Below are 27,233 nucleotides of genomic sequence, written 5' to 3' on the forward strand. Positions count from 1 at the left end.
TTTAGATGTCTTAATAGTACACATAGTTTGGTCAAGAGGTTCGTGACATATTAGAATGCTTGGGGTGACACCCATATGTACTGGCCGGTGGGCACTTCTTCCCTTGAGGGGAACTCCTTTATTTTGCCCCTTGCTCTGTCAGCATTGGCCAGTCATTGATAAATATGTCTGCTACATTCTAACTCACTTTGCAAAGTTCTGAATGTCTCTAGAAAGGCTCTGGTTTTAATTTAAAATATAATTATGGTAGTTACATTGAAATTTATATATATTTTCAGTTAGGGAAACAGTTAAAACATATAAATAGGGGTTCTTCTGGAAAACCTTGTGTGCACATCTACCAACCACTTAAAGAACTTTACTCAACTAAAATTTACCAGCATAGCTTCTGCTCCCTGCTCCTATGCCAGTAAGGGAATAATGGTAAAGTCTTTGTCCCATGAGGATGGGAGTCTTATATTGTGGTTAGCAACTGCACAGATGATGCACCTTCCAAGGGACTAGCCATTAATGCTGGTTTCTATCTGCAGTGTCAGGGGCACATAAATGAATGGAATACTTGACACATTCCTGTACTGGTATGGTAGCACCAGAATGAATGACTTTACTTACCAGGGAATCTTAGAGAAATGCCTCATGGGACCACAGCTATATTATTTACATATCAGAACAAAATTTGTGTAACAGGACATACTGCTATATTAACTTCTATGCAGATCTTTATTTCTTCAGATTTAAGACCTAAATCTCTTGGTTTAGGGAAATGATTCTAATACTATATATTCTCCCTGTGTTGGATGCAATATAATCTGGTGAAAATGGTGACTTAAATTTAAGTAAGCAGATTGCTAACATCTCAGTGCAGTTCATTTTTATGGCAGTGTTGGTGGTATAACAATTTAGGGATGCTTGGCATAAACTGATGTGGAAAATGATCAACATGATCAACTAAATTTTCATTCCACCACATTTTGGACTGGAAAAGCTGTATCTTATTTAAGACCACAGCTACTTCAAAAATGCAGCATCAGCTGAAGCTGGTCATGATTAGGTAATGGGTAAACTTTTTCATGTGTAGAAGATTTTTAAAAGTCTATTAATGTCATAATTTTTTCATGGGGCAAGAAGTAACTTTTCTTTTTAAATTCAAACTACAGTGCAGTGCAGAGGCCACTGGTTTTAACTTCTAAATCAAGATTCACCTTTTCCGTCTCCGTCTTGGACCTAGACCTTAAGCCATATGAAAGCATTCACCATCAGTACAAACTTGATAGGAAGATAGTAAACTTCTATTTGAAGAACACACAGGCCAAAGACGACTCAGTGATGTCAAATCTCTTGAAAGAAAATGAAGACTGCACACTACTTCTCCATAAAATGTAACTGGCTAAATATTTATCAAACACAGAATGGGAATAATTAAGTTATGTTGGTTTTCTATTATTTTCAGTTGTGCTTTAAATTTATCTGCCTTTCAGAAACACAGAATACCACTCAGACTACCTTGAAGGAATGTATTTATGGTAAAAGAGTTAGACAGACTTATGTACCCTACAAACCCTTAGTAAACTGGTTGCTGGGAAAGTAGTTAAGTTTGAATCAAATGACTACTGTATGAAGCAGAGAAGTGAGTATCTTGAATTTAATTCTTCAATGCAGGGAACCAGTGTTCCTATGAGGTTTGCAGATGAAACTTTGCAAACAATAGTATGTGAACTGCTGAATAGCACTTGCTCAAATTAATTGTAAAAGTAAACCAGCTCCTATTTAAAGTAGTTATTAAGCTGGAGAGTGGATATATGGTGCTGCCTAGGTTTTCAGCTTGAATCTTAATATTTTTTAGTCTTGTGACAAAATATGAGTTTGGTTGTTTCCAAAAATGGTATTGTAGTGGCCATTCTAAAAAAGCAATTGGAATACATGCGAGTAAACTTACAAAACAAAGGAAACTTAATGGTAAAGAGAAAAACAGCCGTATCAAACTAAACCAGTTCTTCCTTACTCAAATAGGTGTTGCTTTTAAAAGTTCACTAGAACGATTTAATTATGAAGCTCTTTCAAATGGTCCAGTGTTAACACAATTACATTCAATTGTCCCCCCGCCCCCCGATATTTTTAACTCCATGTAAAATAACTATACATGTGCCTCATTTATATACAGAAACCTTCCTGTAAAGCAAGCCATCCTGTGTTTTGCTGCTGTGGGAAGCATTTGTGAAGTTAAAGAGTGGCTTTATTATTCCTGCCCATGAGTGATAAGTTTTGTACTTAATATTTTGTTGATTTCCCCCTTCTACCTGCAACTCTCCCAGAGCTGGGTAAAATAAAGTCATTGCTAATTGAGATGTTCCTCAAAGTGAACTCTATGAATTTGAAACTTACCTCACATTAGTTATTAGTTAGCAAGGAGCATTTTCTCTAGAAGTGCCTGTGCATGATTATTACTGTCTCTTACCTTATCTTGCATACAGATAATAGGATATATGCCTCAGGTTTGGCAGGCTGCAGGGCTCATCTGCTCAGACTCTTTTCCCACTGTGCTGTGCAATGGCAATAGGCTTCTCTTATTGTATAGGAATATTACTGTTCTTATTCTGGCTGCGTGACTTGAGCCTCTGAATTCAAAATGCTGGAAAGGCAAGTCATGTCATGACTTTTGTAGAACAGGAGAAACTTTCATAGGGGTTGCCTGGGGGCAAGATACTTGAAGTGGGTGAAGGTTATCTGTGAGAAACCCAGATTTTAAGCTGCTTTAGCCATTCAGAAATTAGTATCTATATTCAACTGTAGGCATTTATGTTCTAACTGACATTTTGTGTGTGTCATCAGTGATCCAGTTTATTCATTGTTTTTAAGGCACAGTATCTATCCCTAAAAATCTAAAAGAATACTCTTGCCATTACCAATTAAGCTGCTACAGTTAACATTAAATATAATGGTAACATTTCAAAACTTGTATAATTTGAATACTTGTTCTCATCTTACACAGAACATAATTTTGTTAGTGTCTCTATTCATTCCCATTACTTCTAAAAACTGTCTTGTGATAGCTGTACAGCTGAATTATAAGATGTGGTTATATAGAGGTTACAGACCTCAATTCACAGGATGTCAAGGAACCCAACTGCAGGTTAAGACATTTATCTAGAATAAGACTTATAACTAGGTTGAAGTTAGTAAACTGCTATGCCTAATGGTTGGTTACAATCAGTACTTAAATTTGTTAGCTGACTGAAGTGTCAGGTAATATCTTATATCAGGTTTCCTCTTGGTATGTAAAGGTTCTGCAAGGAAGACTGTCATTCCCATATTCCTGAAGCAATAAGCAAAACAAGGCAATGGCACAAATAGATGTGCAGCAATGCCTATTTGATTTTGCATATTCTGGTCAGAACTAACTGATCAGAAGTAGGTAAAATTCTACATTTATAATCTAGGGCCAGGGAGTCAAGTGAGTTAAATTGCTGTTTAAGGGGTTTGCTTGAGGACTAGGTTTCCACCTTTTGAGAACCACTTTTATGCCAATACTGTTGCGGCACTCAAAAAGAGCAGGGAGACCTTTGAAATGGTTGTGCTACTTAACTTGGAAAGCAAAAAAACAGCAAGTACATGGGATAAGTTGTATGTGGGTCAATGATCTTGACCTTGCTATTTTCATTATAAGCAATCCTGGGACTAAAAATAAATAGGTTACATTTTGTAAATTGTAGCTATGCCTTCTGATCCATTGTAAATTAAAATTTCACAATTCTATTTTATGAAAGGTTTGATAAACCTGGTTTTGCCTTTAATCACTGATTGAGGAAAGAAGCAGTTGCGATACTGAGTGAAGTTTTTTGCGTCTTGAAACTTCCTTTCATTTAACTTTTCAGTGTCATTTCTAATCTAAGAATCTGTTACATATACAGCTGTGAACAGAAACTGTCACTTTTTATAAACTTGAGTTTACCAGGTTGATCTGAAGAGGTTCTAGGAAATGCTATTGAAGGGGGGTGGGGAGAAACCACTTTGATTCAGAAAGTTAACTTTTTAAAAATAAAATTCACTTATCTATTTGGCATTTTGTATTTAAAATGGCTGTATTTATTTGTCATGATGATTTATATATATATGTGCCATAATTGTACAGATAGCATGTTTTATGGGTTTGATTTCTAAATGAAAAATAACTTAATGTTTATATTCAATAAACTATAGATGCATATTTTATTGTCCTGGTATTCATTTATCATTGCAAAGTGACTTGATCAGTGTTTCAATGCATGCTTGTATTCCAAGCACATGTAGTAGACTTCTGAAGCAGTACGGAGCATCTGATGCAAACTTGTTAGCTTCCACCACTGTAAGAGGGAAAGAAATGGAGTTAACAATTCACTTTAAATACTAATAATGACTTGAAATGGTCTAGCACTGCAATTTTGAATGAGGTCCAGAATTTATGCATTCATCTGTATTTAGGAATAAAATACTTTTTTACATTAGCAGTATACAACCCATTTCTACCTCTGTGTCATTAGGATTTGTACTGTTTCTCAGGTGTGGATAAACTAATAATAATAATAATAATAATAATAATAATAATAATAATAATTTATTATTTATACCCCGCCCATCTGGCTGAGTTTCCCCAGCCACTCTGGGCGGCTCCCAATCAGTGTTAAAAACAGTACAGCATTACTTTTAGTTGCCTACTGGATTACCTATAAGGGGAGGTAGATGGTGGGAGTGCATTCCTGTTATTTCCCTAGAAGTCTGAAGTTTTTGATTATGCTGGTTATGCTACCCTTTGCAAACTGGGAGATGGGCTTGGAAGGATATTTTGGTTTGGTGGCTTGGATACTTTCTTGAAGGGAGGCTCCCTAAAGGAAAGGGGGGGGGACACTAGAACTATCAGTTCTACCCCAACTGCACAGGCCTATAGGTACACTAAATATATATAGTCTGCTCTCAACATCTAGCATGTCTATCACTGTATATATCTTTGTCCTATTCTAAGCTTTGGTAAGCTTTGGTAGTTTTAAAGACACTTTGCCTCCACACTCAAGTATGTGGCTTGAGTGTAAGATAATAAATAGATGAACTAGGTATGCCGTACGAAGTTGCATAGCAGCCTCACAGGGTGAATCAATCCCTGGCTTCTGTATATTACCCCAGGATGGTTTAAATTTTAATTTCCTGATAATGATTTTCAGCGTAAAGTTTGCAGTCCAAAATCGATGTAGGGGGCATCTAACGGATAACTAATAGGATGCATGCCATATCATAATTATCTAATTATAACTTGCCAACTGTTGCAAACATTTAATATTTATAATTTGTATTGCCTCTGTGGCTTTGCCAAACTGCCTAAGGAGCAACACTGCCAGAATTTTCACAGAAGAAAAAGGAAAATGAGGTGTTGAAGACAGGAAATCTTGGGCATCTGGCTAAAGAAAATAGTAGTGGCTGAAAATCAGTGGCAGGTCTAAATAAATTGAGTGGAGAAAAGGTGATCTCCCTGCCCCCCCACTTCTTTTCCATAATTTCCTCACGCCAATGGGGATGAACGAAACCCATCCCCCCACTGATCTACATGGGCTGTGGGTGTGTGTTCTTGGTTTAGGGTCTGACTCCACCCACAGCTAAAATGCAGCCCCCAAGAGCTATCCAGCCTGAAAAGGGGTCATAACTTGGTTAGATGCTTGAACGGGCTGCTGCTTAAAACAAGCAAAATTAGGTCAGTTACTTTTTTTATAAAAATAATAAATGTATAATGGAAATTGCAAATATTAATAGCCAAGTTGTAATAAGGGGCAACCATAAACTCTTGAAATGTGTGTTCATTATTTGCCATCTCTGAAATTTCTTGTCAGATTGGCTAGTCTCTGTGTCACAGAGATTCCACTCCTTCAATACAGGTGATTTTATAATTAATATTTTTGCTCTTCTGGATAAATGCCAAACAAACTTGATGTTTAGTTCACACTACTCAATACCAATATTCAAGCATTTCTAAATTTGGGGACAATTCAAACAAAATATGGAGAAAATCAGCTATTGGTTGAAAGTAATTAAACCCTGTAGGTCTTGAATTTCTGTTTATGTAGGAAGTTTGGCAAGATGAAGAGAGCCTATACTGAGTGAACTGAAAACTTGCAACCCAGTATCTCCCCCCCCCCATTAGTTGTAAGTTGATAGGTAATGAATGGGACAATTATCCTTTACAATTCTTTACTAAAAATCAGACTTTCTAAAGGGGTTTCAGGTCCCCAGCCTTACATTCTCAGTTGAAAATACTGAAACTGAGAGAAGTAAACTGGTTATTTGGTGGCTTAAAGAATTTCCTTCTTGGACTACCTCCCTAAACTGTGTAGTACAGTGGTGCCTCACAAGACGAAATTAATCCGTTCCGTGAGGCTCTTCGTATAGCGGTTTTTTCGTCTTGCGAAGCAAGCCCATTGACAGCTTAGCGGATTAGCGCTATTAGCGGTTTAGCGGCTTTTAGCGGATCAGCTGTTAAGCTGCTTATCAGCGGATCAGCTGATAAGCAGCTTAGCGGCTTAGGAAAAGGGGGGGGGAAGGGGAAAAAACCCGCAGGAACTCGCAAGACTTTTCGTCTTGCAAAGCAAGCCCATAGGGAAATTCGTTTTGCGAAGCACCTCCCAAACGGAAAACCCTTTCGTCTAGCGGGTTTTCCGTCTTGCGAGGCGTTCGTCTTGCGGGGCACCACTGTATTATAGTGGATCCAGTGGAGATTACTCCCCTTAAACAAGAAAGTCACAAATGAAGCAGTAGTCAAGGCTTCATGCGTACTACTATCACAGCTGTATTTTGATCTGATAGCCTACAGGGAATAACAAGGGCCAAGAAGCAGGAGGAAAGTAGCTGAACATCACATACCAACTGAACTAGCCAGCAAAGTCTTTGTAGGCATTTAATAAACAGATGCAGATTTTGTTGAACTACATATTATATGCAAGTGTGACATACTAAACCCATTAGAGGCTTCATTAAACTAAACTGAGCTAATCTCAGCAAGCTGCAGCTTGGGGCAGAGAAGCAGGAAGGGTGTGTGTGTGTGTGTGTGTGTGTGTGTGTGTGTGTCTCCAAGATGCTTTTTCTTCGCAGAGAAAAGGCTAAATAAGTTGCTTTCTATTTAAAACAAAGCGAACAAGGACTTTATTCTTGTTATTAATATGTTTTGTGTAGTTTGTCTTTAAGTGCTGCCAAAAGAATACTGTTATCAAGACAATGAATGTTTTGCAGGATGTACTTTCAGGAATGCAAAGCAAGAAGACTTTCAGAGAGAGAATGAAGCTGGAATTAAATGGTTGGAACAAGGAAAGAAATACTTTATACAGTACTGTGTAAGCATACCTGACATTGGTATTTTGTGGAGGAGATCCAAGACTGGTGTAACTTTTCCTTCTTCATCTACATATATCTTCCAAACAATCATTAACTCAAGTCTATAAAAGGCAAATGATATTAAATGTCACAGCTTCAGAGGTCAAATTCTGTATTGCAAAAAACTCTGCAGTTAGCAAATACACACTACTAGGCGTATGTATACCTGCTGCTGCAGAATTTCTGATGCTGAAGAAGAATGTTATTTTGCTCTTAAGTCTTTTTCAGCCTTTTCTCTTTGGGCTGCTGCTTTCAGAGGCAGGAAAACCCTACAGTTATCCCTTCAAGAGACGTGCCTGGTACCAATTGTGTAGTTGCTAAACACACTTTTGTACACCAGGACCTCAGCCATATCCTGCTAAGGCACATTAATGCTGGGCAAGGTCAGTTGCAATGAAAGCAATTTCCTGTTCCAAGACTTACCTACCTATTGCAATTTATTCATGTAAAGGAAGATTGGCTCATAGGAGAAGTGCACTATGGAATATGGAAGGGCACTTACAATGACTGAGTTGTCAAACAAAATAATGAAGAGTGCGTACTTTCTGGTACTAGACTTTTATCATGGCCTTGAGGCCTTTATAAGAAATGCTAGAAATTGTAAATCCACTTTGAGGATTTCAACATCTTTTTAGCGAAGACTATGAACCAAATCATTAAATTACTTTCAAATGTTGAAGCAGGTAAAGTTATGAAACTCACCTTAGTCTGCATTTTGAAGAAATGCATTTTGCAGATTCTAAAGAGATTTTATTTTGAGAAATTTTCCCTGCTAAAATATGTGTTCCTGCTCAATCAATAATATTTCTATTGCCATCAGTTTCAAATACAGCAAATTGTGTCATCATGTTTCAATTCTGTGAACCTTTGAAAAACTACCACCACTTTTCCATTATGTCAGTTTCTATGCAGTTGCTGCCTTGGCCTCCTTTGGAAGGAAGGAAAGGCTGTAAACAGAATAAATAAATAAATTCCACTTATAATTTATAACTATGACCATTCATCAACAACTTTCATTAATGTGTATCATAAAGCTTCCTTACCCAGGAAGGTTAGCACTTCTTAAGATCATGTAATCTCCAGATGATCCTTCGGGAAGTACTACCACATCAGGATACTTGTTCTATTAAATGTAAAAAAAGACAATACTATAGCAACTCTGTAAAGATATTAATAGGTACAATCCTACTGATAAGCCAAATATTAGTTATAGCCTGCCTGCCCCCCCCCACCCGGAAGTATACATGAGTTGAGATTCAATATGAAGTAATACTGAGTAGACTCTGGACACTGATGATGATCCAACAATTGTGATTTTCAGGTAATTATTATACTTGCATATGTTCTGAAAAATTGCTGAAGAAAGAGAGGCTAGGGCCTAGCATAGCAGAAGATCTACATCTAAGTCCTAATGCCAGCTTCTCTTTTGGGAGGCAGGGGAAGATGGGGTTCCTGCTGCAGGTGGCCTCCCTGCCTTCCAGGCCACCTGGTACCAACTACCCTGTGAAGAAGATACAAGGAGAGAGACACCAGATGCCTGCTCCAGACGCACTCATTTTGTTTGGCTTTTTACATATCAATTTGCATTTCATAAAAGGTGTAAGCTGTTCTGAGGACTCCAGTTGAAAAGGAGTTAGTTACATCTAGTAAATAAATACAATTCTGAACATCAGTGCAATGTAGGAAAGTTGTGATAAGCCAGCTTAGACTGCTTGTCCATCTATTCCATTACTGTTTCATCTGACCGGTGGTTTATCTCCAGAGTATCAGGCAGGAGTCTTCCCTGTTATCTGCTACCTTATTCCTTTTATTGAAGATGCCAGGAAATGAACCTGCATCTTTCAGTATGCATAGCATGTGGTCTACCACCAAGTTATGATCTTTCTAGACTGAACATAGATTCAGCTTGGTAGTGAGAAGGAACATCTCTTTGGAAGCCTCTTTATGAGGCCTCCCTCTCCAGGACTTCGGATGATCCGAGGCAGCAGGTACTTGTGAAATGTAGTTCCCCAAGGCATCTGTGCCCATAGTTTGAACTAGAATTCCAAGGCCTTCTGATGGGTAAAGTGTAGTGTGCACGGATGATGATACAACAATTGTGATTGCACAAAAGACCACTTGAAGAAAAATTCTTATGGGTTGGACATAATGAGACAAGGTGATTTTTTGCCAGTGTCTCGTGCAACCCTCTGGTATGGCCTCCCCACAACCCTCTGTAGCAGGTTTTAGTTGGGCATTGGGGGCTGTAGGGAAATTGGCAAATATGGCCTCCCCACTTTTCCTCCAAGAGAGGATTAGTGGATTTCCACTCTCACCAAGTCTGGATTTAACAATATAAAAACAACTATCTGACTTTAAGATAGGGCTGAAGGCAGCCCTGTTTAGGGAAGTTTTTAATGTTTGATGTTGTCGCTTTTTTATTAATATTCTGTTGGGAGCCGCCCAGAGTGGGTGGGGTATGTATGTATGTATGTATAAATAAATATTACCATACACCCACATTCACTGGAAAAAAAGTCCAAGTACAGCAAACTGTTTCTGCTATGATAAAAAAAAACCTTTCCATTATTCTTTATTTTGTGTCCAAGTAAGAGGAAGCAAATACTTCTACAGGGAACTTTATATGAGTGTCATGAAACGAATTCTCATATAATTACTTGTGTGTGTATTAGATCACTTTCAGTTTACCATGCTTGCAGAGAACTTTGAATTGCATCCTTTTTTTACACTGTACAGTACTTGGATTTATATCCTGATCATATAAACAAATATAAACAAACAAACAAACTGAAGTGATCACTGGAGCTATTATTCCTGAGTAACTGCTGCATTAATAAGCATGATCTAAGCTGAAGATCCTCAAATTGCTATGATGTGTTTACAAAAAAACCAACCCACATTACAAACAAACCAACAAACCACTTTCTTCCTGCTTGATATTTGGCTGGTTTACAGAGTAAGAAATCTTGTGAAATGTGAAAAGAAACTAGTTTAAATTAGTTTACACAGATCAAAGCAGGAAGAGAATAAATGGTAGTGATAAAGGGTCAGGATGTTTCTTTGAAGTGCACTGGAGACAAATCATTTTGCAAGATCCTATCTACATCTGGCAAACAGAAATGGCTACCACATGCTCCCTTTTATTGTTGCTTGAGAATACAATACATTAAACTGTGAACTCAGTGTAATGTGCGGACCTTGCTGCTGGAATCCATATGAACAAGAAAAACAAAAGATCTTGCACTGAACTGAGTAGTGACAAGAGATTTATTACAAAAAAGGCAGATAATTAGTATGGTATTTTACTACAGTGAGAAAAGCATGGAAGATTATGATGCAAAATTATGATGCTCAGTACCTAGGCCCAGGGAAGTCCACCCTTCCCTCTTCCCAATAAAACACAGCAAACTGCAGTATGCATATGATTTTGTGACATATTCAAATTGTGGTTACCTAAGTCAGCAGATTTGGGTCATGATCTAGAGGTGTTTATGTACTGGACTTTCCTCCTCGGCAGAGTCTTCTATAGAACCCCCAGTGTTTGGAATTTGCTTACAGAAACTTCCACTGACAACACAGACTATTTTTGCAAAGGCTGTAAGCAAATAAAATGCTAGACTTCCTCAAACAATGAATATAAAAAGAAGGGTTTTCTCAAATGTTTTCCAACCTTAACTTGAATGGTCAGCAACTGAGCTGGCAAAGGAAGGTGAAGGGCAGACAAAGAAAGGGAACCCACAACAACCCACAATGGTTTTCTCATGGTTATTTTCAGAAATCTTATTCCAGTACGGAACAAACTGGATGGTTAAAGAAAAGAACAAGGATCAAAGGAAGGAAAGAAGGATAGCATTTTTCTTTGGCTGGTATCTCAGCTGAGGGCCTGTAGTCAACCACTGAATAAGTCTTGCTGCATCAAGTCCTGCTGGACCAAGCTGTTTTTTATCTTGTATTTTATTCTGTGTGAACTTCCCTGAGATCTTTTGATGAAGGGCTGTATATTTTTCCCCTTCAGACCTTGTTTCCTTCCTGTGCCCCCCCCATGCTATCTGAGGTTCTACCGCCCTAACAAAAGCCTGCCCCCTAACAAAATTCCTGGCCACGCCCATGCCCCCTCCCAGTCCTACCGGTAGAAAGGTAACTATTTAAATGTTTTCTTTGTAAATTATGACTGGTAGCCACTGGTAGCCTTATCCTCCATGAATTTGCCTAAATCTCTTTTAAAGCCATTCAGGTTGATGTAAATCATAACATATTTAAGAATGAATTCCACAGTAACAGTGCACTGTATTACCTGTTATCTGTCCTGAAACTTCCAAAGTACAGCTTCATTGGATGACCTCAGCTTCTGCTATCATGAGAGACTGAAAACTTCTATGTACTTTTTCACAGCATTCCTTATTGTCTGTTTTCATTTCTTTTGTCAAAGTTTGTATTTCTTTTTATTCCCTACATTTAGACAAAACTTCTATTTTTCAAAGGAAGCCTTATTGTGCCCAGATAGCTCCCTTTACTCTTTGTGGCCCTGGTCTGCAGTATACATTCTAGCTGAGTAGAGTTTCTAGCAAGAATTACAGAGAAATTTGACCTGCTTCACTTTCCCTTTCAGCTTCCTTTTTACCAATCCCGTCATTTTTGGGAAGCTTCCTTTTCTGAACTCAAAAGTTACTGGACTTCCTTGGCAATTTCCCCACATAAATATGTGTTGAACTTGATAGCACTGGGGTCATTATTAGTTTAATAGCACTTACATCTCACACCAAGTCCTGGGCATAAGCCATAAATAACTAAAAACCTAGTTACAGCTTTCAGACATTGGTTACTTTGGATGATTTTTGCAACTTCAACTTCCTTGACATGTTCCTAAGACAAAGGAAATGGATTCCCCAACAAAAAGATCTAGAATATTCACAGGGCATTTTTCAACAGAGACAGAGATTCACATGTTGAGAACCTCCATTCTTAGAAGTCCTGGATAAAAAAATATGATTGTGTTAGGATTTCCTCACAGGAATGGAAAAACTTTCATATCCAAGGTGAAAAGCAATCACTCATCTTTTAATGTTTCTACACCGTTGGGAGATAACAAAGAAATATCTGTAGTCCACATTTGATAAAACAGAATTGAAGATTTCCAATAAGACACATGTTTCAGTTTAGCACACAGACAAACCCAGCTGTGGTATGCATATTTGTTCCAAACAACTTTTGAAACTGTCAGTTTTGAGAGAGATCCTGCCCTTTTAAGGTCTGCATAGAAGGGAGACTTCTATGATGTCCATCTTTATCCATCACTGCAAGTTGATGGGAAGACCTGTACCTAGTGAAGTTCTCCTGTCAGCATAGAAAATGTGATTCTGAAAGAAGACATATCAGTCATTGCAACACTGTAGTTGGAAAAGCCACCCCTAGATGCTTTTAGGTCTCGGCCTACGCAGAGCTTGTTCCAGATCTCATGTAACTGTCCTCAATTTCTTGTTCCCTTTCAGAAGATGCCATACAGTCTGCAGAAGCTGCATATTGATGTGACACCTATCTCTTCTCACCTACTTCTCACCTACTAGCTGCTGTTGAGACAATAATACTATTGAGCCACAACTAATTTAACTTATTGCTAATTTAACTTATTAGGCTCTGGCTCTTAAACTCCTGGATGCTCTAGGAACACCTAGCTATAAAAATAATGTTCTAAACATTTTGCTAGTGCCAGGAGAAAGCATTTTCAGGCGGTGTATATTATTTTCTCACTCACCCAAACTGAAAGCCTAAAACTGATATCCAGTAATTAGAGCACACTGCTTATAAGCTTGATGTGGGACATGTGGTTGGGTGTCCTTCCTCTTATACAGACTGCTGAAAGCAAATAGCTGAGTAGTAACTTATCATGGTGTACACACAAGGGATATCTGGTAAGTGTGTACTCTTCTGGAAAGTGGCGACTCATCTTTTGTCAGGAGAATACAGATGACTGGTGGTCACATACAGTGTGGTCAATTATCATTTGGTAAATGATCACCTATATTCACCCCCCTCTGCAGATGCAGAACAACCAGAAGAAGGGCGATGGAGAAGAATCATCAACAGAGACTGCTTTCCAAAGTTAGACTCAGCTGTCATATGTGTGAAGGCATGCAGGCCTCTGTTGAACAACTCCACTTAGGTAGATGAGAACACTTTCCTAATCCCTTTCAATCGCACTGATCTTACAGTGGATTGGACTTTGCTTAAAACAGAGGTGGTTAACCTTTGGCTTGCCAGATGTTGCTGGGCTGCAGCCCATGCTGGCTGGGGCTGATGGGAGTTTGAGTCTAGTAACAGCTGGATGGCCAAGATTAGCCACCCCTAAATTAAAGGGAAATTTTCCATCCAATAAATCTGTGACCTAACTAAATAAAGGAGAAATGGGAAGCTAAACTTTAAAAACAACACTGTGAATGCTTCACAATCCATGAAAAATATGTTTCTCTAGTTTCAGTGCCAATTGTATTACAGTTTCAAGGACTTTTTAAAGGGTAGGCAACTGATTCATTCTACAACTCAGCTGGGTTAAAAAAAGTGCATGTCAGACACCTCAGAATGTACACCGTTTTTGTTATTGGAGTAGATGAGGAAATGGAAAGTATTTTTGGTTGAACCAAACACTTCACTTCATTTGAAAATCCATTATTTTTCCAGGATCTGGTTATACTTTGTAGCAAGTTAAGAGTTTAAATGGATGTTCCTGGGATTTTAGAAACATTAAGTAACTGCCCTGTCTGGAATTGTTTTCCAAGTCTCACAAGCACTGTCAGCTACAACAGATGCCAAAACCAAACTGACTGAGTAAGAACTTTAGTTTGTACTTGCTAGTTGATTTTTTATTTTTTATTACCTTTGTGCCTCTCCCACTCCCAACATAAAAGTTGTGTAAAATGTAGAATCTATTGAGTTGGAGATTTTTGCATAATTGTAACATAATCCCTAAGGGGACGCGGGTGGCGCTGTGGGTAAAAGCCTCAGCGCCTAGGGCTTGCCGATCGAAAGGTTGGCGGTTCGAATCCCCGCAGCGGGGTGCGCTCCCGCTGCTCGGTCCCAGCGCCTGCCAACCTAGCAGTTCAAAAGCACCCCCGGGTGCAAGTAGATAAATAGGGACCGCTTACTAGCGGGAAGGTAAACGGCGTTTCCGTGTGCTGCGCTGGTTTGCCAGATGCAGCTTTGTCACGCTGGCCCCGTGACCCGGAAGTGTCTCTGGACAGCGCTGGCCCCCGGCCTCTTGAGTGAGATGGGCGCACAACCCCAGAGTCTGTCAAGACTGGCCCGTACGGGCAGAGGTACCTTTACCTTTACCTTTTAACATAATCCCAGGGTATATTCTGGAGGCACACGAAGCCACCATCTTGCTGAAGATAAGCAAGCAAGATAGAAAAGCACCTGGATTTTACGTGTATACTTTGGGTCCTTGGTGATGTGATTGGCAAATCACATCACATTGGGTTCCTTGATAGAAGAAAGGCCAGATAAAAATGTAGTAATTTTTTTGGAAGTATACTTATTTCATAATTTTTTTACACCAGGTTTATTTTAATTTTTATAAACATTTTATTAAAAATTTTCTTAATACAATAGCAAAAACAAACAAATATAACATATAATTTTTCAATATCCACATTTTCACTTCTTTGGACTTCCTCGCATCTCTCGTTCCTGCGTTCCAAATTTTCGAGCTTTACCCAGCAATTTATCACCCTGTTTCAATTCTTATATTGTAATTTTCCAATATTGTATCCCTAATTTTAGATAATTTAACCCAAACCTTAAAAGCTTAATTTTAACATAATATTTATCCAAAATTTATCTTTTCTTATATCTTCATTTATCTTCATATTCCTTTTAACTAACTTATTGGTGCCATATTGTTGATAATCTTACATCTTTCTTAGCATTCATACACTTTACAATATTTTTGTAAATAATCCTTAAATTTCTTCCAGTCCTCCTCCACAGCCTCTTCTCCCAGGTCTCGGATTCGGCCAGTCATTTCTGCTAGCTCCATATAGTCTATCAGTTGCATCTGCCATTCTTCCAGTGTGGGCAAATCTTGGGTTTTCCAGTGCTTAGCGACAAGTATCCTTGCTGCTGTTGTTGCATACTACACCAGGTTTATATCCACCCAACTCTATGCTGGATTATGGTCAATATCTATGGGAAGTTGTATATCACATTCTTTTAAGCACAGAAAATCTCATCAGAAAGCGGATGGAACAGCAAAGTGATAGTACAAAAGGACTTCTTAATTCCTATAGTGCTATGGTCTGAAAAAGTTAAAGATCCATTAATCGCTTTTTCAGGTCACACCCCTTCACCACAATTTAGCATTTTGTAATGGGAATGCTGTGTGATTATTTGCAGTCCATGTGCTCTTGCTGTCATCATGACATATTAGAATCAAAGAAAAGCAATCTGAAATTTGACTACTTAAGCTCTGTACCACAAATTTAAATTTAACATGTCGCAACAAATGTAGCTACTGAAACAGCAATACAAAACAAGAAAGAAACAGCACACATAGGGTTTGTGTGACTTTTACTGGAAAAAGTGATGGATTAAGACTTAAACCTCAAGGACTTTTAAATTAAAATCATCTGAACAAAGAATGTAAATTAAAAAACATGAATGTTATAGCTTAAATACAATTACATAGTCAGCAGTTTTTCATAGAGCAGACTAGAGGATTGTTTAGTATACAGCACATGGAAAATATTAAATGTAGACACCACCACCACCGAGAATTTTATAAGCTACAGAAAGTAACACACATTTACAGACACAATTCCTTTAATTTCCAAGGGGAAGCTGTGTTAGTTTGTTGGAAAAACAACAATAAGTCTCTTGGCACCTTAAAGATTAACAAAATAATTTAATATGACATAAACTTTTATGGACTAGAGTCCCCTACATCAGATGAATGGAGTGCAACCCTCATTTTACCTGCAACTGAAGGTGACACTTCATGCACAATCAATTATGCCCTATTTATATATGTTAGTTTTCAAGGTATCACAAGACTCTCCATTATTTATTTCCTTAATGGAAAGCCAGAGTATGAAATTCTATAACCCATTCTATTGATGTGCTGTTTCCTCAATTTTGAAACACAGTGTTGGTAGTAGGTTACCTTACTATCTCACAGATGCAACAAATGTGCAGAGGTGCCAATCCTCAGAGCCAAGGCTTTCCTACCCATGGAACATCCAATGAGGCTGGACTCACTGAAAAGAGTTAACTGTAAATAATCTGAAGTAAGCATTGCTTGTTAGATTAAAAACCAGACCTTATAGGTTCATTAATCCTTGTTGGTTATCTTGGATTTCAAGGGCTGATCCATGCCTAGCATTCTTATGCTTAATAATTAAGACCGGTGTTCATACAAACTTCTGTGTTCCACTGCATTAGCAAATTCCAGAAGTGTGGCTGTGTTAGGCTGTTGTAGATTAAAATCGAAAGTTCTTAACCTACTAGAGCATCGTTTATCTGATAGATAACTTCAAAAATATATATCAGCCTAGGTTCTGTCAGTTTAAATGCTAATTAGTCACAAGAATGTACAAAATATAGCTGTATTGGGTGGGGTGGGGTGGAAGAAGAATTAAGATCCAATTTGTGGTTGGGAAGAGTTAAGATACTGGTGCCAAGAAGTTTAGAATTTTTTTCATGTCTTTTCCCATGCTCTTGGGACAGACACAAATGATAGTACTTACCCAGTTTACTGACTCAGAAAAATCCCTTGATAATAATTGTGGTTTTTTAAAATTATATATAACAATACATTAGTATTATTTGGAAGGAAATATACTATATCATCAGCCAAGGTTCCAGTTGCTATTATAAAAGTTTTTATAAAAGACTCTTTCTTAGGAAGGAAGGCCACTTCCCCAAGGAGTTACCGTATTTTTTGCACCATAACACTCACTTTTTTCCTCCTAGAAAGTAAGGGGAAATGTCTGTGCGTGTTATGGAGCGAATGCCTGTGGGTGGTGGTGGGGATCTGCTGCAGTCCTGAGCAGAGGATCCATGGTTCCCCTTCCTTCCCTCCTCCGTGGTTACAAAGCATGGATCCACATGGATCCTCAGGATTTTTGCATTGGGCTACTCCAAACTCACTGTCAGATCACATGTCTGTGGCCACAGCATGAACCACAAAAATCATATATCCACTATTTCGTTTAGAATATTTTTTTTCTTGTTTTCCTCCTCTAAAAATACAGTAATCCCCAGTTGTCTCACCAGCCATTGTCCACTTCTGTTCTGTTCCCCTTTCTTTCAGATAGCACACATAGTTTCCCCTCTCCACATTTTAGTATCACAATAACTGTGTGAGATAGGTTACAGTTAAACTATCGGTAACTGATGTGGCAAACTGTGCACACATAAAAACTTAATCTGCTTCAAAACAGCCTATTTGCGAGATAACACCCTCAGCTGGAAACATCCCTTATATCCTCATTGCAAATATGCATAGATTCACTGGGCAAGATGGTTACTGAGGAGTTAGTGAACAGAACTGAGCAAACCATCATTCTCTGTATAATTCACTGCTTTAAAAGGACAAGGAAAACGAGAGTAGTCCTTCCTTTCATACTCTTAATAGAAATATGGCATCCTATAGTCAGGGCTTGAAGTTACTTGTATCTCTCACAGTTGTAAATATAACAAAACTTTCTCAAAAGGGCTGTCACATGATGTCTTTCCAAATGAAAGATACTTTTGACTTCTTTTGACACGAAGTGTATTCATGCAGAGGACAATAAATGGCAGAAATAACTGAAAGAGATACTATTGTTGTACAAGTTGCCTAACAACCAAAACAGAGATATGGCACAGGAATGCTTTTCAATGCCCTTAGTGCAGCACTTCAGAGGCTCGGTATAATATTCATCAACTTGGTATGAAACTATTCTAAAATGTTGTTTATGTACACATTCCTGTTCAAGGCTTAAGTGCACTGGACAAAAGGAGGGTTCCCCCTCCCAACCCAAAATGAGATTCTGTAGGCTGCTTTTAAATAGCTGCAGAAACACTATGCCAAATTTACGTAAGAAGACTGTACTATGACATGTACTGAAACTTCAGATTTTGTGGGAAACAACACTGTTCTCTAGAACATTTTAAAAAGTAGTAATGTATTTTCAAGACTGGCAAATTAGAAGTGGTTCAGAAGAGAGCTTTGAAGATGTGGGGTAGGCTTAGTTTAGTCCTAGAACAAACTATATATTAGGAGGCTTACTTTGGTCAGAATCGAGTATATACTTCCAGGTAAAGGTAAAGGGACCCCTGACCATTAGGTTCAGTTGTGGCCGACTCTGGGGTTGTGGCGCTCATCTCACTTTATTGGCCGAGGGAGCCGGTGTACGGCTTCCGGGTCATGTGGCCAGCATGACTAAGCCGCTTCTGGCGCACCAGAGCAGCGCATGGAAACACCTTTCGAACTGCTAGGTTGGCAGGAGCAGGGACCAAGCAACGGGAGCTCACCCCGTCGCGGGGATTCGAACCGCCAACCTTCTGATCGGCAAGTCCTAGGCTCTGTGGTTTAACCCACAGTGCCACCCCTGTCCTTATATACTTCCAGAGTTAATGCTAAATACATTACTTCTGGTAAATGAGCCATCATAGCCACCAGAGGGCCATGAAAATTTGTGTACCGGGTCTTTTAAACTCAGCTTCCCATAAAACTTATATTCCACTTTCCCCCTCCACAAAGGAATTGCTCAAAGTGGCTTACAAATATAAAGGCAATCATAAGAGCACAACTATTAAAACACATTTGAGATGCTGATACTGCTTTCATATCAATACTTTGGCATAGTCTAGAATCGTAAACGCTATTTTTTTGGCTAAAAGAAACTTCAACATTTCTTCAAGAAGCTTTATGAGGCTTGTAGAGCTTATTTTCTTGTTGTTAAAGAGTGTTCAGGTACCTTTTAAATTATGCACACATGCCTTAATATTGGAGAGAATTGCTATCAAGACTAACTCAAACCATGTCTGAAGTTTCAGGTAGTCTGGATGCAAGTTATTGCACTTCTGAATATTATGTGCAGCATAATGCTATAAAATTTTCTTGATGAAAAGCTTGGGTAAATTAAAATAATTACCTCAACACTTGGCATTCTGTGTTAGATCCTGCCTTTATGCAACAGATATTGTCTAAAAAGCCCAAGTTAACACTAACATCATTGTCATGAAAGAAACAAGAACAGCTTTTAAGCTTGAGCAGTTTTTCAGGAATGCAACCCATTTTCTTTTTGTTCCAAAGAAGATATTTGTGATATGAGAGAGTTTCATTACTTTGTTTTCCCCCAACTCATACAAATGAATTCCAACTCCCTCTCTCTTTTCTTTTTAGACCCAAAGTTTCATCTGGTAATTTAGTATCACAGGCACTTCACTTTGTATATCTCTTCAGGTTGTTTTACATAGAGCAAAGTAATTAAATAATGTTTTCTCTGTATGCACTTTTGATGATGATCACAAAAATGTACAACAGTCTTATTAACTAAAATGGTGGGTACTGCCGAGATTATTATTTTTTAGATTAGGCATTTGACAGAAATGGAAAATTCCTGAGTTATGGTGAGGATGCCATCATGAAAACAATCAAGTGACCCAGTCTTAAATTTGGATGTGTTGCCCAGAGACTTTGAAATCCCTGATCAACAATAAATATCACATCACATATACAATATACTCATATCACCAAAAGGTTCCAATCTTGCTTTAGATGCAGAGTTGCCAGCTGGGATTGGGAAGAGTTTTGAGTGTATCTCAGAAAGGCTGAGACAACCAGTAAAATGCGCTGGTTAGGCTGAATATCTGGAGTACAGGTATGGTGAAGAAGGAAAGTATAGAGAGAGAACACTTCCCAGGATGTGATTCCCCTTGTTCACAACCCCAGTGTAGGCTTGGGTACTGCATGCCCTGCAAGCAGAAATAACCTGCATGTGGAACTTTGTCCCAGATGGCCCAGACTTCTGTAGTGAGATTCTAGAGACCTTGCCATTTCCTGCTCTGGTTCTGTGGTTCTGTGCTATGACAAGAAAGGTGGGCTCCACATACACATTTGCCTCTGGAGGCTGAATGAAGATGCCAGTGACACAGTGTCCCACAATCTCAATGAAGGCCTCTGCCCTCTGTCATTCATGCCTATGACTCAAGGAGTGGCTCATGGTAAGAGTACAAACTCATCTTTCACAAACACAAGAAGGATATTACAAATTTAAGTGCAAATATTCTGAATAAGTTGAAGGGAGAACTATTACTTTATTGATTTATTTCACTATGGGTTGGAGTCTGAATTTATTATCATGGGCTGAATGGAGTTCTACTCATCCCAGCACCACCTCCCATGCTGTTCTGGGATGGAAAGCCATAAATTAGCTATTAAATTTCTGTACTTCTTTGAATCCTATTGAATCTTTATCTAAAGAAAGCAAATTCTTCCTCATATGTATGCACTAGACAGTTTCATGCTGAGCTTGAAGTGTCTTACTTTACAACTGAATGTTCACATGCTATGACTACATATGTTTCCTATTTATTCATTGATGAGATGAAAATCTGACTAAAGTGCTTTATTTGATGTTTAGTGTTAAATCAAAAGCATATTAAATGTACTAAACCAAGGTAGAATATGCTTCAAAAACAATTTGAAATCCTGTGAGAAATTTCTGATTCCTGTAGAAGTCAGTGTCAGAATATGAATTATATATATTGGATATGGCAGAGTAGATACGATTTATGTCCTGACCCTTCTACATTTTCAACCCAAGGCTTGCATTTCCCTATGAGCAACTTTTCAGAGGCCAAATGCCAGTGGTGAACATGGCCAGAGGCAAAAGTGGGTGAGGTAACTGATGCAACTCTTTTGTTTGAACCGTAGGCTACATTTCAGCCATGAAAAAGCCAGAGGCTTCTACACTCCCTCCTCATATCTCTTCATCTTCCATCCAGGCATTATCACAGTTCAAGTACACATTCCAGTCAGGCAAAAGCACTCAAGGAGGATGTGGAGCAAAGTCAGTGAGGAACTGTGGCTTGGGAAAGAGGTGAAGCCTAGGAAATTTCCCAAGAATCTGGTAGAAAAGCTGGGAGGAATGCATTTGTCTTACCCACCTTCTAGGCCTTAAGTTCCCTGCATAATTATAGCGAGTTCCAGAGCATAATTATAGCCATTCTGGGTGGATGCTACAGACTTCTGATTCTATTGCAATTAGAAAAGAGTGTTGGTGGCATCCATTTGTCTCGGGAGACAATGGAGGAGTGCACATTTGGGGGTGAAAATGGAATCCTGCAAACTGTTCAGTTGGGAAAATTTACATTGCTGGAATGGGAAATTCTGTATCTGTTACTGTTCCAGAAACAGCAAAACCCCCCAAAATAAATATTTGAAATAGCTGTTCCCCATGTGTTTCTGGAGGATAGTGAAAATGATTACTTTAATATTTGCATTAATTTTTTTAAAAAACAATTGATAATAGAAGTAAATGTGAAGCATTTTACCACACACAGTAACCGATCCAATCTAACAGTGCAATGTTTTACACATCTATTCAGAAGGAAGCACCACTAAGAACAAGGATACTTTCATATCCTATTTGTGGGTTTCTCATAGACATCTGATTGGTCACTCTGGGAATCTAAATACTGGACAAGATGGCTTAGACTGCATAGAACTGTAGCCTAAAATAATCATGTACACACTTACTGGGAATAAATTCCATTTATATCAATGGGTATTAATTATAAACAAGCATGCATAAGTTTGTACTGTATTTTTAAAAAGCATATAAATATTGAAATTATACATTTGTAAACATAAATATATAAAGACAAATGGGGCCTGCCATAAAATGTTGCAGTATGGAGTGCTTCTGTTCAGAGTTCTATTCCATTCCTTCTCCAATGCAGTTTGCTGTCCACCCGGCTTTACAGTCAACATTACATGGTCATTTATGCCCAGCCCTCATTAGACTGCTTTTGGTCCTGCTCTTAGGGTCATCTCCTAAAGTTTGCACTTCTGCAAACCTTGGGGCTCTCCCAAGCCAAGTGATACCTACCTCCTGTGAATGGGTGCTGACATTTTGGCTACATAAGCAATGGTACTCACAGCCTGAATACTGCAAATAGAGGTAATGATAGCCATGATTGTAAAGGAGTGATTCATGGGGCAAACAACAAAAGACTGTAATGGGAGAGTTATGTTTAGTTTTTAGTTAAAAGACTTCCTTCCAATAGCATAGTCTTTTAAAAAATGGATTTCGAATGGAGTCCTAATTTTAGCTTATTTGAAGACCATGCAGCACGACATATAGGTCAGAGAGACAGTAAAAGGTGATTCTGTGGGATATATTTATTCTGAATGTATTTACAGTGGTACCTCGGGTTAAGTACTTAATTCGTTCCGGAGGTCCGTTCTTAACCTGAAGCACCACTTTAGCTAATGGGGCCTCCTGTTGCTGCCGGAGCATGATTTCTGTTCTCATCCTGAAGTAACCCGAGGTACTATTTCTGGGTTAGCGGAGTATGTAACCTGAAGCATAAGTAACCCGAGGTACCACTGTATTTAAGAATGTAAGCAAAATAGTCTTTTATGAAGTGAAAGGTGTCTGGCTCTTCATGTTTTTGTATCTGCTCAAAAACCTGAGTCATCTGAATTCAGACTGAAAATAACACGATTCATTTTCTCCAGTCCAGCTGTTTTCAGTTTATTTCACTTGAACCAAGAAGGCTGTTTGCAAGCTCAAAACTTGTGTCTGTAAAATCCCCAGCCCATTTTCCCCTCCTAAGTCAGTAGGAACTAGAGAACCTCTTGTTCACCAATGAAATCCAACCAAAAATGATTCATGACAAGTTGAAATATATATCATCCTATTCAGCATAAACAGATTCCTTACTACTACAGAAATCATACTAATTTAGAAACCTAATCTATATTATTTTCCTAACTTGGACTAAATAGTATGTCTGCAGTAATGTAATAGGATTCTTTATGCTTAAATGGCACTGCTTTATGTACCTTAGAAAAGCATTTGCTTTGAATACAGCCTCTTTAAACAGTAACCACATGTGTATAAGTATAGGATATTTTAGGTATTGTTGTAAACCTAAATGAAGTAGGAACAAAATGGATCCAGGCAATGACCACACAATGAAAGGCCAACAACTGAGAACTGGGCTGGGTTTGTCTTACACTATGAAATTATGAAGAAGTAAACATGATAAAGCATTCTCTGATGTGGATCCCCCAGCAACCTATGGCCCAGTCCTATAAGCCGCTGTGCAAAATCAGTTCATAGAATCCAGCCCAAGGATTGTAGCACCAACCAAAGGCAGACTTAAATTCTGCTGGAAATTTCTATTCCATACCACAGATGAACCCTGACATATGTGAAATGTGTATTAAGTAAATTTTAACTGCAAAGATGAAGTGTGCCTTTCTTCAACAATGGAAAAGCCACAGCCTATCTGCCCCACCACCCAAAAAAATTAAGAGCAAGGAACAAGACTTCTAGACAGGGTTGAGCAGCAACTTTTTCTCTTAGAAACTATACACCAGGCTACAGGAACAGAGCTGCCATCTTAAATTCAATATGAGTCATGAAGCCAAGTAGGAGGGTGAAGATTACAGAAAACAACACGAAAAATATATTCTTTTAAAAAATGAAAACCAATATTTATTCAAGAGTCCCAATGCATTTCAAACCAAAACATTTTTTCAGAGCAGTTCATTGCAATTCACATGTCCAGAAAGCAGATCTGTCTTTTGACAACCTGAATTCCCCTGAAGAAACAGGCTGTGACTCTTGAAAAAACACCGGCTTACACCATTTTGAATTCCCCCTTTTGTCCTTGTCCTTAAATTTAACCCCAATTCTTGTAAAAGAATATTTCTTTGCACCCTACTGTGCCACTGTTTTTCCTTTAGGCCTTGTATGACACAGTTGTGTTGTAATACCACGTCACATATTGACATGTGATCATCAAGCTGTTCTCTGATTTCTAACAGCCACAAAACAATTCTACAACAGAATGGCACACATATTCTACCTATTTTTGAGACCTTCAAGCACAACCATTTTAAAAGGATTGTTTGTTCCCATTTGTAGAATTACTTCAGTTCTCTTGGAAAGAAACTTGTTTTGCAAAGAGAACAAGTGTTAGCAAGCATGGCACAGATTCTAAGATAACATACGCATGCTAAAAAGGTAAAGGGACCCCTGACCATTAGGTCCAGTCGTGACCGACTCTGGGGTTGCAGCGCTCATCTCGCTTTATTGACCGAGCGAGCCGGAGTACAGCTTCCGGGTAATGTGGCCAGCATGACTAAGCCGCTTCTGGCAAACCAGAGCAGTGCACAGAAATGCCGTTTACCTTCCCGCCGGAGCGGTATCTATTTATCTACTTGCACTTTGATGTGCTTTCGAACTGCCAGGTTGGCAGGAGCAGGGACCGAGCAATGGGAGCCCACCCCGTTGCGGGGATTCAAACCGCCGACCTTCTGACCAGCAAGTCCTAGGCTCTGTGGTTTAACCCACAGCGCCACCCGCGTCCCTTATACAAATGCTACTATTAGTCAATTAGCTGATAAAAGATATAGCTGAAAGTAGGGAAAAGGTTGTTTGCTGTACATGAGATGGTAGTCAATGAATACTCTAATTTCATTGTGTGTTTTGGCTTTAAAAATAAAATTGATAGTGTGGGATTGATTGTAAAACCAAGCAGAATGAGCACGTATCTATTCAAGGATATCATCACCTTTGTTTGTTATTTTATGTTGCTACTGTTTGTGGGGGTTGAATAGTGGTACTCCACAATGAGCATCTGGCACAGTAAGGAAGTGCGTGTGGAGTTTATCACAGTCCCTTTGTGATGGCTGGAGCTTAGGTGACAGCAGCCTTGGTGGATCAGGGCATAATTGTATGCCAGCTGCAAATTTTAATGGTTTGAGCATAGTGAATGATTCTTGAGTTCATAGTGTGTGGAGATGGGTGAATGTAATAATCTTTACCTTACTTGTTAGCTGCTGTATTGACAGTACTATTTTATCATCTATAATTATTTATAATGGTTTTTTTTTTTTCCCAAATACATTTTTATTGAGGTTATACACATAACAAACATACAAACAGATACAAAAGAAAAAATTATAACAAAAAAAACAACAACACAAAAAAGCGTCAGGATATACAAGCCAACTTTTTCCTCTCTCTAACTATACAAAGATAGATTAATCTGGCTGTTTCACAAAACAGTAAACGATTAAAAAAAAAAAAAACACACACACACACGCAAAAACCACCTCCTGGACTTCCTTCCATCCTTTTGGTAAGTATCAAATATCTGCTTCCATTACGTATTTGATTTTTAATCTATAGGCCTAAATTCACACGCTGGTAGTATTGTTCTGACCCCGCCAATCACATTAAGCATTTATTCCAATATAGTTCCAGTATTTACTCCAATTATTCAGAGATTTCTGTTCATCGTGGTCTCTTAATTTACCTGTTAATTTATCAAGCTCAGCATAATTTATCATTTTAATTTGCCAATCATTTATATTGGGGATAGTTTCCACTTTCCAATATTGTGCCAATAAAATTCTCGCTGCTGTGGTGGCATAGAGGAATATCGTTCTATCTTCTTTCTTAATATCTTTACCCGTCATTCCCAGCAAAAAGGCTTCGGGTCTTTTGGGAAAAGTGTATTTAAATATTCTTTTAAGCTCATTGTAAACCGATTCCCAAAAGCCTTTCACCTTTTTGCATGTCCACCATAGATGATATAGGTCACCCTCCACCTCCCCACATTTCCAGCATTTCTTATCTTTTAGTCTATACATTTTGGCCAACTTCACAGGGGTGTGGTACCACCTATATAGCATCTTCCAAACATTTTCTCTCAGAGACATACATGCTGTAAACTTTATATTACAATTCCACACTTCCAGCCACCTTTCAAAATCGATATTATAACCAAAGTCAATTGCCCATTTAATCATTGCCTCCTTCACCTCCTCGTCCTTTGTATACCACTCTAAAAGTATGTCATAGATTCTAGATAGGGTTTTGTTTTTACCTTCTATTACTTCTACATTGAATTTTGATTTTTTGTCATCAAAACCCAACTTCTTCTTGTCCTCTTTTAGCAAGTCATTCACCTGGTGGTATTGAAACCACCCAGTGAATAGATTTTTTATCTCTTCATAAGGTCTAAGTCTTGGCCCTTGGTCTGTTTTTCTTAACATTTCCTCATAGGTGGCGTTTTTTTCCTCCATGTTTGTTTTCTTCACCGTTAAAGCTTAGGTGACAGCAGCCTTGGTGGATCAGGGCATAATTGTATGCCAGCTGCAAATTTTAATGGTTTGAGCATAGTGAATGATTCTTGAGTTCATAGTGTGTGGAGATGGGTGAATGTAATAATCTTTACCTTACTTGTTAGCTGCTGTATTGACAGTACTATTTTATCATCTATAATTATTTATAATGGTTTTAATAATGTTTGTTAATTATGCACAGTGCTATTTTTCTATTAAAAGGGGTGCCAGCACTCACCATGAACACCTCCCTTTTTCTCTAAGAATGGCAATGGCGCCAACCTGAAAGGTGCTCTAACTGAATTTCAGTGAGTTCTGGCTGGGAAAAAACCTTGATTATATAGGTGGTGACCATTTTAGGCGCATCCAATTGATGCACAGGTCCTTTTGAACCCAGAAGAAGGCGGAACAGGGAGGAACATGCTTATATGCGCTCTGCCAGTGCACGTGGGGGCCAAGTATCTAAGATGTGGTGTAACGAAGATGTTATGTTAAATTG

The 27,233-nt window shown here is 38.5% G+C and overlaps 2 protein-coding genes and 1 long non-coding RNA gene across 5 annotated transcripts in view; 1 reads left to right on the forward strand and 2 right to left on the reverse strand.

Annotated features, from left to right (window-relative positions):
• The window catches only part of IPPK (inositol-pentakisphosphate 2-kinase), a 31,720-nt gene extending 27,516 nt beyond the window's left edge, over positions 1 to 4,204 (forward strand). For both annotated transcript variants that reach the window (XM_079967305.1, XM_079967306.1), the window contains one exon: positions 1,158 to 4,204. In XM_079967305.1, the coding sequence (XP_079823431.1) occupies positions 1,158 to 1,383 (226 nt within the window). In that variant the 3' untranslated portion in view covers positions 1,384 to 4,204. The remainder of the gene's footprint in view (positions 1 to 1,157) is intronic.
• Positions 1 to 27,233, reverse strand: part of LOC307211090 — a 387,208-nt gene that overhangs the window by 1,449 nt on the left and 358,526 nt on the right. The gene's annotated exons all lie outside the window — the stretch shown is intronic.
• The window catches only part of CENPP (centromere protein P), a 163,128-nt gene continuing 140,071 nt past the window's right edge, over positions 4,177 to 27,233 (reverse strand). For both annotated transcript variants that reach the window (XM_079967344.1, XM_079967345.1), the window contains exons 7-9: positions 8,430 to 8,509; positions 7,357 to 7,448; positions 4,177 to 4,340 (exon numbers count right to left, since the gene is read on the reverse strand). In XM_079967344.1, coding sequence (XP_079823470.1) covers positions 4,222 to 4,340; positions 7,357 to 7,448; positions 8,430 to 8,509 — 291 coding nt within the window. In that variant the 3' untranslated portion in view covers positions 4,177 to 4,221. The remainder of the gene's footprint in view (positions 4,341 to 7,356; positions 7,449 to 8,429; positions 8,510 to 27,233) is intronic.

This window comes from Podarcis cretensis, assembly GCF_951804945.1.
Source record: "Podarcis cretensis genome assembly, chromosome: 2".
Classification (NCBI taxonomy): Eukaryota; Metazoa; Chordata; class Lepidosauria; order Squamata; family Lacertidae; genus Podarcis; species Podarcis cretensis.